The sequence below is a fragment of the Perognathus longimembris genome, chromosome 2 (assembly GCF_023159225.1).
Source record: "Perognathus longimembris pacificus isolate PPM17 chromosome 2, ASM2315922v1, whole genome shotgun sequence".
Lineage (NCBI taxonomy): Eukaryota > Metazoa > Chordata > Mammalia > Rodentia > Heteromyidae > Perognathus > Perognathus longimembris.
Window position 1 is genome coordinate 116,534,971 of NC_063162.1, and position 17,304 is coordinate 116,552,274.

A 17,304-nucleotide genomic window follows, 5' to 3' on the forward strand; every position below is an offset into this window, starting at 1 on the left:
ATTTTATTGACAAGGTGATGTACAGAGGGGGTACAGTTACATAATAAGGTAGTGAGTACATTCCTTGTCATATTTATTACACCTTCCCTCATTTTTCTTTCCCTTCCCTAGTCCTTATGTTTGTTTTTAAAAGGCATGTTTCTTAAAATAATCCTAGCTTGTATGTGGAAAGTACTTACTCCAGTTAATAAAATTAGAACAACCCTCATTTTGTAAGAATAATTACTCATAATATAGCCATAACTAAAATAAATAAGAATGGAGGAAAGATTGTCCATTGCAGCTTTGTCTGTTAGTTATTATTAGGTTGTATGCATTATTAATTATATAACTTTCACACCAATATCAAACTTTGGAAGTATTATACACAATGAAGTTAGAAGAGGAAAGGTCTCACAGAGTATGTACTTCTTTAGAAGGAATTTTTGCCTATTTCTTCACTAATGATACATTAGTTCTTAGAACTGCCTAACATGTAGTAAACATTCAGTATTTCTAGGTGCTAATAATGGCTTTTGTTCAATATACTTGAGGTTCCAGACAGCATAGTAAATTAAGAGGAAAAAAAAGAAAAAAGATAGAGCAATTCAAAGCGAGAACCCATCTCACACATAATGAACAAGTGAGAGGGGTACTTGGTTTTTTTAATTTTTTTTTTTTGGCCAGTCCTGGGCCTTGGACTCAGGGCCTGAGCACTGTCCCTGGCTTCTTCCCGCTCAAGGCTAGCACTCCGCCACTTGAGCCACAGCGCCGCTTCTGGCCGTTTTCTGTATATGTGGTGCTGGGGAATCGAACCTAGGGCCTCGTGTATGCGAGGCAGGCACTCTTGCCACTAGGCTATATCCCCAGCCCTTGAATTTATTTTTTTAACATTTGGTTCAGATACCCAGGGATCTTAGTTATATACACAGAAATTTTAGGGTGGTTTATATATCAGTTTGTGTATATGTACATGAAATATCTTTGTAGAAGCATGCAGACTAATCTATACTTACCAATCTATTCTACAGTTTAATTTTTATTTTCAGCTAAAGAAAAAGCAAGAGTGTTATATCTTTATTTTATTAAGTTTCCTTTTCTCTTGTCCTCTTCACTTATCCTTCTTTTGTTTTTTCGCTTTGAATCTTTATTTATTAGCGTTGTTTACTTACTCATTTCTCATAATATTTTATCTTTTTCCTTACATTGTTTTTTGGGTTTTTTTGCTGGTCCTGGGACTTGAACTCAGGGCTTGGGCACTGTCCCTGAGCCTCACTGTGCTCAAGGCTAGCTCTCTACTACTTGAGCCACAGTGCCACTTCTGCCTTTTTCTGAGTAGTTTAGTAGAGACAAGAGTCTCATGAATTTCCTGCCCCAGCTGGCTTCAAGCCACGATCCTCATCTCAGATCTCAGCTTCCTGAGTAGCTAGGATTATAGATGTGAACCATGGGCGTCTGGCATACATGGTTGTTTTTATGTGAACAGTTAGACTTTTTCTTAAGCAAGAAAACAACTTAGGGGGCTGGGGATATGGCCTAGTGGCAAGAAAACAACTTAGCAATATAATCTGAAAACTATGGTGAAGTATAAAACATTAGGCTGACCTAAAGCCACATTTGTTTGCCAGTAGAATGAGAACAGGTTCTGGGACGAGTATGTATTCCTTCATGGCTCCTAGGCTCTCATCTTTGTCATTACAAACACATATGTATCACCTATGAATGCTGAAAGTTTGGGGGTTTGTTTAAGTAAGTATTATCATACAGCTACTTTACTTTCTTCTTAGGAGTTTAATTTTACCTTACAATATTTCCAAAAAATTCACAATGTTTTAATTATTTTATAGCTGAAGGAGGCTGCCCAGATACTACTTTCATCGAAGATGCAGTTCATGTGCTCTTAAAAACTCGACGTATTCTCAAGTGTTCTTATCCATATGGATTTTTCCTAGAGCCTAAAAGCACAAAGAAAGAAATTTTTGAACTAATGCAAGTAAGATACCTTTTAAAATGACATGTTAAAAGGGGTAATAATTATCACAAAAACAGTTTTTCCCCATTTTCAGCCACTTAACTAAGTTTTAACTAATTTAGGTGAAACTAATAAAATAATTTTGTTTTTATTTTAAAATGACTTAAATAAAGGGAAAGCTGCTGAAATTTTCTTTATGTTTAAATGTGCTGAAGTTTTGAATGAATGTTGTGCTGTACTGATATTTTTAAAGTATAACATCAAAGTTACAGTATTTAAAAAGCAAAAACACTTAAGCTAACCTGATATTACTATAGCTAACCAACTGCATTGTATATTCCTCTTTTATTCTTTTTCTTCTTCTTAGTGGTGGTAAAGGGAGTCTCAGAAAGGGAGGGAGGAAGAGTGAACAAATCAATCGATCATGGTATTCTGTATGTACCACATGGAAAATGAACCATACAACTTGGGGACTGGGATGTAGTGGGTGGGGTGGAGGGGCGGCAGGGAACTTCAGGGAAAGGAAAGGAAGGGGTAACATTATCCTAAGTGGAAATGTAAGCATTACCTGGATTGTGTTGTGCTAACCCTCTGTACAACACCTTAATAATAATAATACAATTATATTTTTAATTCCTCTTTTTCAAGCCACCACTTGTTGCAATTTTCATGTTATCTTTTTGAGCTGCTTATATTTCTTTGAAATTTCAGTATGCATTTACTCCATAAGCCTTCCAGACCTAATCTCAAATCACAGTAGAGTTGATATACCATAAATTCCTTTGTCAGTGATGTAGTCTACATCATAGCATTAGTGTATTTTCTTATAGAATGCCTTGAAATGTACTAGGCTTTTTCACATAGATAAATTCTAAATTCCTTGTAAACAATTAGGCTCATTCTTTCTCCTCTTCATCCTTCCCCTTCTCTTTCTCCCCCTCCCCCTCCCCCTCCCCTTCCTCTTCCACCTCTTCCCTTTCCCCCTCCCCCTAATTTTTTTTTTTTTTTTGGTCAGTTGTGGGGCTTGAACTCAGGGCCTGGCTGCTATCCCTGAGCTCTTTCATTTTGAGCAGTAGCACCACTTCTGGTTCTCTGATTGTTTATGGGAGATAAGAGTCACAGATTTCACTTACTGGGCTGGCTGCAAACTATGATCCTCAGATCTCAGCTTTCTGAGTAGTTAGGATTACAAGTGTGAGCCACTGGCTTGCAGTTGCTTTTTTTTTTTTTTTATAATTATACCATCTGCTTTTCTGTTTCTATCAAAAGATTGCTGCTTTCCTTGAGTTTAAAGTGATTCTTTCTTAACCTAGAAAAATGCACAGAATAGAAGACATGTTCAAAATTTTTTTTCAAAATTTGGGTTTATTCCAAAAGACATGGAGTTAAAGGAGAAACTATAAACTCCAGATTTACTGCAACTGTTCATTTATCCTATAAGCTTTTTTCCTTTTCTTTTCCTAGACAGACCTAGAAATGGTCACTGAAGACCTTGCCCAAAAAGTCAATAGGCCTTACCTTCGCACACCCCGCCACAAGATCATCAAAGCAGCATGCCTTGTACAGCAGAAAAGGCAAGAATTCCTGGCATCCGTAGCTCGAGGAGTTGCTCCTGCAGACTCTCCAGAAGCTCCAAGGCGCAGGTAAAAGGATGTGCACAGAGCCACATGCTAGCACTTACATTTCTGTACTCAATTCACATGTCCTCAGAAGTTATTTACACTTCAAATATGGATAGCTGATAAAAGTTATGCTCACTCCTTTTGGGGAATTTTTTTTTTTTTGCCAGTCCTGGGCCTTGAACTCAGGGCCTGAGCACTGTCCCTGGCTTCTTTTTGCTCAAGGCTAGCACTCTGCCACTTAGGCACCACTTAGGCACCACTTCTGGCCATTTTTTATATATGTGGTGCTGAGGAATTGAACCCAGAGCTTCATGTATATGAGGCAAGCACTCTTGCCACTAGGCCATATTCCCAGCCCTTGGGGATTTTTTTTTTTTTCCCTTAGTACTTGCTATTTTTCTTGGTGGTTTTGTCTATCAGTATGGAGTTCTTCAGACTAAATTAGGCAATATTAATTTCACATGTCAGGTGAACTCACTTTGAAGAGTATTCTTTGCATCATTTCAAATGTATAATATATGAGGTGACACAATGATAGTTGCAAAGATTTTAGGGTATAGAATTTAGAAACTGCCTTGTTAGGAGGAGCATATTTGTGTTAAATTATAAAGAAATGAGAAACTTGACATTAGTAAAGTTAAGTAAGTGATCCATATTCATCTTTCAAATATTAAGAGTAGTTGTTTTGGTTATTTTATATCAGATATTTACACTACTTCTGACATTATCATCTGAAGTATGTATTTTCTTATTTGCAAGAATTATAAGCATTGTGAGCACCAGCATGTGCTCATGACTGTAATCCTATCTACTGAGGAGACTGAGATCTGAGGATCATGGTTTGAAGCCAGCCTGGCTGAAAATGTCCATGAGACTCTTATCTCCAATTAACTTGCAGAAAACCAGAAGTAGAGCTCAAAGTGGTAGAGCACTAACCTCAAGCAAAAGAGCTCAAGGATAGTGCCTAGGACCTGAGTTCAAGCCCCAGGACCAACAACAAAAGAATTATAAGCATTTGAAATTCACTGGCTCTATTATTTTTACATAAATATTTAATTATTAAATAAAAAGAAGTAATCATATAATGCTTTGTTATAACATAGCAGTGTTTTTCATCATTTTATATTTGAATGATTTATCTACTTTAAGTTTTAAGCAAAAGAATTAAAAGTAACTAAAAGGACAAGAATCTGGTATGTACTTTATAGTACTGCTAATAAATCAAATGGTATGTCTAATTTCTTTGTAGCTTTGCTGGTGGAACATGGGATTGGGAATATTTAGGATTTGCATCACCTGAGGTAATTGTTTTGTGGGGAGGGAGGTGGCATTGGTTTGTTTTTGTGTTTTTCTTTAGTGCAACCCTACTTGCATTTGCACACTCATCTAAATCCTACTGAAATTATCAACGATACTTCCTCTTTTGTTGGTAACAAAATTCAGCTATTGATTTTATTGGGCTACATATTGTTAAATACATTCCTTTTTATTACTCAGTAATAGCATATTTGCAAGATAAATTTTTGAAATATATCTTCTAATTTATTAGCACCATAAATTTTGTAAATACATATACACATTAGAGATGTGATTTTAGTTATAGTGTTATTCCATTCTGCATCTGTTAAAAGAAACTAAATGACAATATATTTTTGAAGTTACTGTAAGATTTTGATAAAATTTATTTGTAATCAGGTAATAAGATAGAAAACTTCACAGTAATAATGTGAAAGAAACACTTTCTGCTTCCCTCTAAGATTTCACTCTTACTTTGTTTTTTGTTGTTCTTATTATTATTGGTATGCCATTTTTAAAATATGAAAGTTCTAAAAAATTTAACACTACCAACAGCAGTTGTGCCAAATAAAAATAAGACTGAGTGAAAATCTTAGTCACAGCTTTCTGAGATTTAAATTGCCACTGTCAATTTTAATTTTAGCAGTTCTCTGTACTTCTCTCTCCTTTGCTCTTTATAAAAGTGGTGCTACATTTGATACATATATCATAATGATCCTTCAACTCAATTCTTCTAGAGACAGAACAATGAAACCTTTGTATTTATAGCCCATTTGATTACTGAGACTGAAAAAAAAACAGTGAAAGTAATTATTATCCAGAAGCAATGTGGCTTATTTAAATCAGATACCTTTCTGCTACTGAGGATACTTGCACTCATCCTATGGCCTTTCTTATTCATAAAGACATGCAAGAAATTAATGATTTGAAAGACTAGTTTTCTTAGAAAAAGAGCACATATGGTAATTTTTAATTGGCTTAAATTGCAAACAAAAATAATATATTTTTTAATTTGTATTATAAAAAAATTAAGAGCCTTATTCTTTCCTATCTTGATCCTGGACTTACTTTTCTGTGTTGTAATGACAGTTTGGAGAATATTCATGTAAAATCTCCTCCTTAAAGGAGGCATAAATAAGCTTCATTTATAAAGAAACGAACACAGTTTAGCAAAAGGCGGAATCTTTATCATTGTATTCACTAACTTCTCGTAGGTTCTGATTCTGATATCACTTTAAAAATCCTGCAATATTTGGGCCTGCTAATATGATTGTCACTTAAATTTGGTTTTGAGTTGATAACATTAACAAAAATTACTCAATTCACTTACTTTTCTTTAAAGTCTTCGGCATGTTGAAATCAAACTTTTATGTAAACTTTACTATGAATCTAAAGAATTACCACATAATGTGAGATCTTCAAATTCTATACACTGTATAACTATCTCAAGTAACTATCAGAATTATACTTCTAAAATTAACTCTTTTCCATAATACAGATTCTAGAAGTAATGAATTTTAGATCGAATTTATATCTTCCATTTTAATTCCATAATATTCTCTTTGAATTAAATTGAATGAGGTCATGATAGGCATAAATATTTGTGTCATGTCACAGACAGTGGAAATCAATGGGAAGAGTAGTCTTAAAGTCTGTAGGGCATGTGAATTCAAATTCTCTTATCTTACTAGCTCTTAGACTGTGTTCTTCCTTGATTACCCCAGAGAAATCCAGAGAGGATTAAAGTATCTCAGTAAAGCACTAATGAAATTGGTACTCAATAAATGCTGGTTATTGTATTTAAATTTAAAAAACGACTGCCAGCCTGTTTTCTTATATGTCTTAAGACTTTCGGTGTTTGTATGTGCACACAGGCACCAACCAGTACCAGGCCTTGATTCACTCTCTCTTGGCTTTCCTTCTCATGGCTGGCACTATACCACTAGAGCTAGTCTTACAATCCAGCATTTAATTGGAAATGGAGTAACACAGATTTTCCTGCTCAATGTAGCTTTGAACCTAGGTCCTCCAGGTCTCAGTCACCTGATTAGGTAGGATTATAGACATGAGCCACTGGCACCCAGCCAATTTAAGAGGTTTTTCATCTTCTCTGTGGCCTTAATAGTCTCCAGTCACTTGGAGCATCCTGACTAAGCTTTTTCAAGCACTTACTTAAAGAACTTTATGATTCCTTGGAAATTTTCAGATACTTATGTGAAAACCATTTTAAATCTCTTACATCATGAGAGAAGGACATTTTCAATCAGAAATAATTAGAAATAGAATAGGTTTCTTTTGCAGTTATTTTTTAAAAATCCAAGTGTTGTAGTATCATTCACTCTTTGGTTTCTACCTTAGTAGAATGCCTCCCACTTCTTAATTAGAATCCATTAAACTCAGGTAGAGGAAGAAATGTAATCGAATTTTAGAGTGTACTCATGATAGAGTGCTTTCGTTGTGTGCAAAAGCCTTATATAATTATATTGAACATTCTCAGATAACTGAGATAATCATAAACCTATAATGTTTATCACTAGGCTGTCACATACCCTGGCCTACCTCTAGTTTTCAGTTCCTTTGTCATTGAAATCTGGAAAAGCACATTTACACCCAGATAATAGTGAATCCTTACAGACTAGGGCTTTTGGGACTAACAAACCTAACTTGTTACCACAAATATAAATTAGTCAAGGACATTTGTCTTTAATTTAGGTTCTCTCCATATGCTAAATCAAAAACATTTTTTTTGTGTGTTGTAGGTAACACTACCCATTGGCTAATAAGAAAAGAAAGCCCAGTAATAAATCTTACTTTAAAGATAACCTAATAAGAAAGCCCAATGATAAATCTTATTTTAAAGCTAACCTAACATTGTTCTTTAATCTAGTTTTTAATCTAGTCATTTGTCTTGTGAGACAAACACCATAGACCACAAAGTTGAAGGTCTAGCAAAGTATCTTAACACTATGTGTGTATTCTGGGTTTTCTGTTGTGTTCCCCTCCTTCCCACCCTTACATACATCACAGTCACTTGTTATAAACTAGACCTCCAGGGAGAAACTAACATAAGGTAATAAAGTGGTTGTTGTATTAGCTATAGTATTAGATAACATCAGGCATAAGAATAACACTGAGTTATTGTCTAGTATTGAGGTTTGCAAGTATTCCCAATTTATTGAAACACATGTAATGGCTGTTTGAATTTTTTGTTTTTGCTTTTTGGTTTTTGTTTGCTCTTCCCATTTCCTTGGCATGACACAATTTGGAGGTTTCTTTTTGTACAACCAAGTGATTTTATAATATACATAAAATCACACCTTTCCCCCTTGGCAAAAAGTGTAGTTTATTTTACTTGCATTTTAAGAACTTGCATGCTCTCCTGTATTTTATAACCTTTGGTTTATGCAGGAATATGCTGAATTTCAGTACCGGAGGAGGCACAGGCAGCAGCGCCGTCGAGGAGATGTGCACAGTCTGCTCAGTAACCCTCCAGAGGCTGATGAGCCAAGTGAAAGCACTTTAGGTAAGCTCTGGAATGTAACGTTAATTCCTTAGTTTCTCCTCAGCTAATTTTCAAAATAATGTCAGTATTTTCAAGTTTGTACTTTAGATTCACAATAAAAGTGTAGATGCTTCTATTGTCACAGAATATTGAAAACCAGAGGGAGTAAGAACATACGTTGTAGCCATTCATCAGTGGCTCATGCTTGTAATCGTAGCTACTCAGTAGACTAATATCTGTGGATCACGGTTTTATGCCAGCCTAGGCAGGAAAAACTGTCAGACACTTATCTACAATTAACCACCAAAAACCTGGAAGTGGAGATAGAGCTCAAATGGTAAAGCACCAGCCTTCAGTGAGTCCCTGAGTTCAAGCTCCAGCACCAGCACAAAAAAAGAAGAAAAGAACATGGGTTGTAGAATTGGACATAACTGAGTTTATGACACTGTCTGCCCTGCAAATTAGCTGTATAGTTTTGGTCAAGTCATCCCCTCTAACCTTCAGTTTCCTGAGTCTAAAGAAAGTAATAATAATATCTCCTTGTAGACTCATTGTGAACACTAAATTAAATAGCATATTTAAAACACTTCATGAGCACTCAGTAAATTATAGCTGCTGATACTGTTACCATGTTCAGACTATCTTATTCCTAGACATAGTTTTCCTAGAGATACTCTTTAAAGAAAAAGTCATTTTAATTACTTAATTTTTAAGTGTTAAATTATATACAGACTATGATGTCAGGTACTAAAGATTTGCTCTTTGGGGTATTATAGTACCCAAAATTCTTTGAGATCTGAAAACTTTTCTAACTTAAGAAAAATGAAAGCGGGGGGCTGGGAATATGGCCTAGTGGTAAAGTGCTCGTCTTGTATACATGAAGCCCTGGGTTCGATTCCTCAGCATCACATATATAGAAAAAGCCAGAAGTGGCGCTGTGGCTCAAGTCACCGAGTGCTAGCCTTGAGCAAAAAGAAGCCAAGGACAGTGCTCAGGCCCTGAGTCCAAGGTCCAGGACTGGCAAAAAAAAAAAAAAAAATTGGGCTGGGGATATGGCCTAGTGGCAAGAGAGCTTGCCTCGTATACATGAAGCCCTGGGTTCAATTCCCCAGCACCACATATACAGAAAATGGCCAGAAGTGGGTGCTGTGGCTCAAGTGGCAGAGTGCTAGCCTTGAGCAAAAGGAAGCCAGGGACAGTGCTCAGGCCCTGAGTTCAAGGCCCAGGACTGGCCAAAAAAAAAAAAAGAAAAGAAAAATGAAAGTGGAATGAATGTAGGTAGCCCCTGCCCTTAAGAAACAAACCATATAAGGTACAAACATTTTACATGCACAGATCCAAAGTGATTGTGTTAAGTCTATATTATTGCTCACAGTGAAACTAATTTGTTGAGAAATACCAGAAAGACCAGTGAACATGTGTGAGAACACAGGTTTTCCCTAGCACTGAAAGAGAAATTGCCAAGTTAAATAGCAAAATGTATGGAGAAAAAAAGATAAATCTAAGTTGTCACTAAGTTGTCTGTGGTCTTAATTGCTTCCAACAGATATTCCAGAGGGCGGCAGTGGCCGCAGGCCGGGCGCCTCGGTGGTAAGTTCTGCATCTATGAGTGTGCTACACAGCTCCTCTCTGCGTGACTACACCCCTGCCAGTCGCTCTGAAAACCAGGATTCTCTTCAGGTAGCCTTGCTGGGTAGCCACATTGCCCATGCTTTTACTCTTTCTCTGTTTAACTTGTGCTTCTTCTCTGTTTAGTGTGGTTTCCTGCTTTTACTTTTCTTGACTTCCACTTTTTTCTTCCATTATAATTTGTTTCAAAGATACTGTGCAAGAAAAGATTCCTGTATTTCACACTTATCTTAGATTATTTTTCCTCTTTAACATAGACAAAGAGAAAATTATAAACTGTGAATCTATAAGATGATTTGTATAGATAAAAGTAATATTATCTGGGCTGGGAATATGGCCTTAGTGGTAAAGTGCTCGCCTTGTATACATGAAACCCTGGGTTCGATTTCTCAGCCACACATATATAGAAAAAGCCAAGAAAGAGCGCTGTGCCTCAATTGGTAGAGTGCTAGCCTTGAGCAAAAAGAAGCCAGGAATGGTGCTCAGGCCCTGAGTTCAAGCCCCAGGACTGGCAAAAAAAAAAAAAAAGTAGTAGTAATATCTGTTCATTAAAGGAAGAATGACAAATCTGATTCAGTTCAATTGTTTTTCCTTTGGTCAAATTTTAATGTGATTTTACTTTCTATTTCCTCAGGCTCTGAGTTCCTTAGATGAAGATGATCCCAATATACTTCTTGCAATTCAGTTGTCACTGCAAGAGTCTGGGCTAGCCATTGATGAAGAAACTAGAGACTTCCTCGGTAATGAAGCATCCCTGGGAGCAATAGGCACTTCTTTACCTTCCAGGCTAGACTCTGTCTCCAGGAATACAGATAGCCCACGGGCTGCATTGAGTAGTTCCGAGCTGTTGGAATTTGGTGACAGCCTTATGAGACTTGGAGCAGAAAGTGACCCGTTTTCAACTGATACCTTGAGTTCACACCCTCTCAGTGAAACAAGAAGTGATTTCTGTCCCTCATCGAGTGACCCTGACTCAGCCGGCCAGGACTCCAATATAAATGACAATCTCCTTGGCAATATCATGGCGTGGTTCCATGACATGAACCCTCAGAGCATTGCCCTGATTCCTCCAGCAACTACAGAAATCAGTTCAGAGTCTCAACATCCCAGAGACAAAGATGAGTCAGAAGGTATGAGGGACATGGAACTGGTGCCACCAGAAGATACAGTGTTTGAAGATGCTGCTGTCAGTGAAAGTAGAGGAATCCAGAGAGAAGAGAATCCTTTGGAAGAGAATATTCTGGCTGGGGAAACATTAGCTCAAGCTGCTGAGAGTCATACTGAAGCAGCCAACAAAGGGAATGGTTCAGATGCTTCAAGTCAAACACCTCAAACTTCAAGTGACTGGCTTGACCAAGTACATTTAGTCTGAAGTGCACACATTTGGGCTCCTAATGAATGGCAGGTACAGATGGTATGCTAGGTGGAGTATGCTTTATAGAGATTTTGATCCACTTAATTCCAATCTAATTATACATCACTGTTAGGATTGAATACAAAAGAGTCCCCTTAAAGGTAGCTTCATCATCCATATAACCTCACAAGGAGTTTCTTTTGTACATAATTGGTTAGTTTTTCCCCTTTTTGCTGACAAAAAAAAAGAGCAAGAGAAATACAAATAAACAGGTTGTTTTCACATTCTAAGAAAATTCAGTGCTGTTTAGCCTAGAGCTGGTAATATTTAAATTGAACACTTAAATTGAAGTCATACTCCCCAGTCTTTTTGTGGCTTTTTTTTCAAGTTAATTTTAGAAACCTGGTTTGGACAGTGATAACATGTATGTCCTCAATCTCTGTGCTCTTCCAAAACTTTCTTCTTCCCTTTTGTCTAAGCAGTATGAAGTGAAGTATCCAAGGTTTCTCTCTAGTGCTACAGTGGAATTAGTTTTAATTTTCACATAAATCAAAGATCTCTTATGTCTATTTACAGTCCAATTGTGCCAAACCTCTGCCTCGTGCGCTGACTAGCAAAGCATTCAGGTATGCAGTATCCTATAGCGTGCTCCAGGGCAGTGTCAGCGATCTTGGGAGTAAAAGGTGCCACTTGGTAGCAATGATGTTCCAGAATTTAATGGGCTTTTGTTGCCATGGAGACTGCATTTAAATAAATGTAGCCTGTAGCTTAAGTTAACTAAACCTAATGCTGCTGTTAAAAACAGTTTATTTTAATATTAAAATACAGTTGATTAGCAACAGCGGTGCTGTATTTTAAGAGACACTTTATTGGAAGTGCAATCATAGTTCTTTGTTTTCACAATTTTACAGTGCATTCTAATTACTAATGGGTGCAATTACTTTTAATGGTGTTTTATAAAATAGAAAAAGTGGAGTTTTCATGAGTTATAGTAAATCCCACAATTATAAAAAAATTCAATAAAACATCCTGCGCAACATGTTACCGTGCCTTTGCCTAACCTAAATGGATAGTTGCCAGTTAAATAAGTTATTAATTCAAATTTCCATGTCTCTTCTGAAGTAACTATGCTATGAATTGCAAAGACCTCCATAAAACCACCCATGGCCTTGCCTTTACAGTAAATACAACTAATTGTTCAGTTTGTTTGCCTAACGAGCAAATGCTGACATGTGTTTGTTCACTTGCACAATACTCATTCGCTGTGTGATTACTGTTTAGTATTGAAAAAAATCAACTTCCTAGTTATCAGTGTCTTATTACTGTGAAGAAACTACTGGTCTTAGTTGTAATTAAGATACAATGGTACAGTGTGTAATTAAAACTAGAGTAAACTGTTGGAATGGCTGTTTACTTACATATTATCAAAACTAGCATAACATAAGCAAACTAGATATACGCAACACTCCATTTAATGTTTTTCCAGATTGCTACCAGAAATCTACAGAAACCAAAATTTCTGTACTGAGTTTGTACAGGCAAGTCCTTGGCCAGGCAAAAAGTCATTTGAGTATTGATATCCACGTAAGTTGTGATTATACTTGTTTACTTTTTTTTTCTCTAAGACCTGCTTTTAAAATATTCTTTTATTTTTAATTCATATGGCCAGGACTCATTATATTATTTCCTTAAGAAAAACTGTGGGAATTGTTCCTATGCAGTGGATATCAAAATTCAATGTTAATTTTTTATTCCTCTAATTATTGGAAATATTGATATCAATCCCTATTAAAATTAATATCTACAGTTTACTACTGTATATGAAGGCAAAATAGTCCACTAATGGTTTTTCTACAAATTTATTTTGGATTATAAATATGAACACCATTAAGTTTTTAGACCAAGCTGTCATCCTTTCAGTAGGAAGAGTTTGCACCATGTTGAGATGTCTTGCACAGCCCCAGTGAGGAGCAGGAGGGCCCCATGTGAACATGGGTTTGGTGGGTCCAGTGTCCATACACTTGTGCAGTATCCTTTGTTCCAGTGCTGGTCTCTCCTAAGCATGAAAAGTGATCATTATCCAGTTTGTATTTCCTTCATACATATTTTAAAAAATGACACAGTCATTGACTTTACAATTCAGTAATAAAGTTCGGCAAAGCCTATTTTGTAAACAAGTTTATTTTATAATGTAAAAAAATTAACCTTGACTTGTTATTTGCACTTTCATAGTCTATACTTGATACATTCCCACTTTATATACAGTAGGATTCTACAAACATGTAGATGTTTGGCCAAATGAATGCTGTTAATAATATGTAAAATTCTTTGATTAAACATTTATTACTTAAACTACTTCCATTTTGTCTCATTACATTATAGACTTCAAGCAAGTCAGGAAGCTTTAACTATCTTCAAATTAAATGTATACAAAGAGATTAATTTAGTTCTTACATGTAGTTGATTAGTGTCTAGTATTTTTACAGTAGCCCATTTGCTAAGCATCTTGTGTCCCAAAGAGAAATCTGATTAGCATTACAGGATAGTGTGCTAAAATGATATGACTTTAGTGCTCATTTTTATTCTCCCCACTGCAGTGTTCAGGAGAATAATGTTAAAATTTTGTTCTTCAAGACCAACACACACAAAAATATTATAGAACTTTGATATGTTTCTTTAACTGCTTAGGAATTTTTTTCATATTAATAAAATGACCTGCTTCTCCATAACTATTTTTCTGTTACTTCTGAGTGACCAAATCACCCTTCAGCATCTGCCCTTAATGCACATATGTAATTCCAGGCCACTAAGTCCTACTTGATGGGTGTCTGCCATTGATAATTAAAATCATATGGTTTTACATATGCCTTTCATTGTGTGGATTCTTAACTACCAATATCCATATGCTGAATTATCCCTTAAATGGTGTTTATTGCAGCCAGTCATCTCATTTTTGTCATCGTGGCAGTCCTGATTATTCGTTGCTTAAACTGTGATGAATTAAACTCTGAGACTAATTGAAGTTTGGTTGTAATTTTTAAAATTACACTTGTGTCTCTAAAAAGTAAAACCTTGGAATGTAAATATCAAACACAATATAGACTTTGGAAGGTGGTTAGGCCAAAAATATCCCATAGGAGAAAATACCCATATGTTCAGCTCTTACACTGAGAGGTAGTTTCATCTCAGCATTGTGCCAAGGGTATTATTGATATTATTGGTACATGGGTAGTACTGTCTTTTCTTTTTGGCCAGTCCTGGGCCTTGGACTCAGGGCCTGAGCACTGTCCCTGGCTTCTTCCCGCTCAAGGCTAGCACTCTGCCACTTGAGCCACAGCGCCACTTCTGGCCGTTTTCTGCATATGTGGTGCTGGGGAATCGAACCTAGGGCCTCGTGTATCCGAGGCAGGCACTCTTGCCACTAGGCTATATCCCCAGCCCCAGTACTGTCTTTTAACCTCACCAGATCCAGTGGATTTCTAGAAAGATGGAAATGCTCTTTTTTTTTTTTTTTTTTTTTTTTTTTGCCAGTCCTGGGGCTTGAACTTGGGGCCTGAGCACTGTCCCTGGCTTCTTTTTGCTCAAGGCTAGCACTCTACCACTTGAGCCACAATGCCACTTATGGCCATTTTCTATATATGTGGCGCAGAGGAATTAAACCCCAGGGCTTCATGTATATGAGGCTAGCAATCTTGCCACTAGGCCATATTCCCAGCCCCCAGAAATGCTCTTTGTATCAGTCATGTACAGTAATATACTTTGTAACAGTCATTTTTAAAACTGGCAATAGTAATTCTTCTTAAAAGAGATGGACCACAAAATTTTCTTTAGTTCCTAGTTCTTTATGGACAGGTCGTTGACAAAACAGACATGGCCAAACATCTGAAGAAATTATCCTTCAATCTTTGAACTGTGATGCATCAGCTTTTAGGCAGGTTAAGAGGTAAATACATGAGTGAATAGGACAACATAGGGAAGTATAGTAACTAGAAGAGACAGGCCTCTTGGGTCTCTTATGCCATATATCCTGCTCAGTTGGTGTGCCTAACTACAAGGCCTTAACAACTTTGCCTGAGCCAAATCTCCAGATTGATGTAACTAATGACCTTGAGGACAAGGCTTAATTGCTTCCTATAAAAGCAGTTTATTCCTCATGCTCAATATTCTTCAGCTACAACACAAAACATGCCCAGCATCTATCCAGGCCTGTTGCATCATGGCCTCTGTACAACCAGAGATGTGTTTTTTCACGCATGCACGTGCATTCTGCATGTGTGAAAAAGTCCTTTGCCTCTGACCCAGGAGTCTCATGTCTCTATTAAGACTCTTGACAGGCTCACTCACTGGTTTGTAAGTGGGATAAAATGAAGTCTTTGACCTCAGTTTGGCAAAGATGAAGGAATGCTGACAGAAACATGATTTTCTGGAAAAGAAACCATGAGTCATAGAGGAACCGACACGAAAGGATCCGATAGAGAAGGCTGTCACTTCAGTGGTGGAAGTAGAGTATGGCTGGGAGAGGCTATAGGGCCCTGCTGCCCTAACTTAATGAACAGGATTTGTACTAATGTTCAGAGGCCTAGCAACTAGAGAAAGGTGGAAACAAACCATCCAAATGGTGCCTTCCTGGTTGACTCCAGCAGATAAACCAGACACAAAGGTTGGCTGTTTTTATGACTAGCAGGCAGTTAGTCCCTCATGTAAGATATAGTATCCATTATAAGAAACAGTCTAATCAAGAGCTCTGGGAGAAGTGAAAACACAAGTGTTGGAGCCACAGACTGACAGCATTATACAAGTGGAAGAGTCAGTACAATGCTGCCTGTAGATGTACAGCAGGCTACACTCACAGCCATGGTCCCTGCCACAGTTGACATAAGTGACAACAAGGACAAAGTGCTGAGTGCAAGGATGACAGGAAGTACCAAAGACTTGCGGGCAGGGGAGAAGAAAGACTGCAGGTCCAAGAGTCCTGGGTTTTCTAGCTTCTGAGACATCCTCGCTACCACAGGAGAGTAATTAACAGCTCCTGAGTCCTGGCCCTGGAGCAAGAGCTACAGAAGAAGAGAGGCTACGTCTTCCCCACAGCTGGCCTCTTCTGCCGCTGGTTTTCTAAGCATTTGCTGTCTGTTTGTGCCACATGTTTTCACAATTCTTCCTTATGTTCCTGTAGTGGAAATCGATTGGGGAAATGTTCTGTGATGGGGAGGAGAAGCCAAAGAGACCTTGTGGTTGGGATCCCTTTGAATAATTCAGGGCCATGTGGCTTCCAAGTCTGAATGAATAATAGAATTGATACGTTGTAACCCCACAACCTGCTTCATAGTATCAATGGGATTCTTTCATAGGCTGCACATACAAAGGTCTATGAACAGAGGCTTTTCCCAGCACATTGCCCTCTACCAGATAAAGCCTCCAAGTGCACCCATTTTGAAAAAAAAAAAAAAAAATGCAGCTATTTACCCAGCTAAGCCCTTACAACTGAACCTTGAGCCATGGAAGCTTTATGACTTCCTGATCTGACACCTTGAGTTTGGAGTAGATTGGCTCAAATTGGAGGATTAAACAAGATGGAAAGAGTCCAATAGGCCTTGCTAATCAAGTAGAAATTGTGAATTTGAGAATGCATGTAGCTTGGCCCTACCAGTGTATCTCCATTTTATCTGAAAACTTGAGTGTTGTTCACATTTCCACTGCCTAAAGCCATGAGCTTTAGGCACGAGGCACGTACAAAGCCACGAGGCAACAGAAGAACTACGTTGCATTGCAATTACTTTGCAATGATTTCCACTCAATTTGAGCAAGACTTTTATTTTGTAGCCATCGATAAAATAACTATATGGTAAGGCAAAGAAACAGGAGTAACTAAAACTTTAGAAGAGCAAACCGAAGTAGAATTTATCCAATTTTGGAACCATGGGAACCACAACTAGGACACTAGTGGATAAAC

General features: G+C 37.3%; 1 protein-coding gene across 9 annotated transcripts in view; it reads left to right on the forward strand.

The window, feature by feature from the left end:
• The window catches only part of Ankib1 (ankyrin repeat and IBR domain containing 1), a 110,347-nt gene extending 98,609 nt beyond the window's left edge, over nt 1-11,738 (forward strand). For 6 of the 9 annotated variants that reach the window (XM_048340003.1, XM_048340002.1, XM_048340004.1 and 3 more), the window contains 6 exons: nt 1,827-1,972; nt 3,416-3,594; nt 4,823-4,874; nt 8,278-8,392; nt 9,915-10,051; nt 10,635-11,738. In XM_048340003.1, the coding sequence (XP_048195960.1) occupies nt 1,827-1,972; nt 3,416-3,594; nt 4,823-4,874; nt 8,278-8,392; nt 9,915-10,051; nt 10,635-11,372 (1,367 nt within the window). In that variant the 3' untranslated portion in view covers nt 11,373-11,738. The remainder of the gene's footprint in view (nt 1-1,826; nt 1,973-3,415; nt 3,595-4,822; nt 4,875-8,277; nt 8,393-9,914; nt 10,052-10,634) is intronic. The other 3 variants (XM_048339997.1, XM_048339998.1, XM_048339999.1) reach the window with 3 other exon arrangements.
• The last annotated feature ends 5,566 nt before the right edge of the window (nt 11,739-17,304 follow it).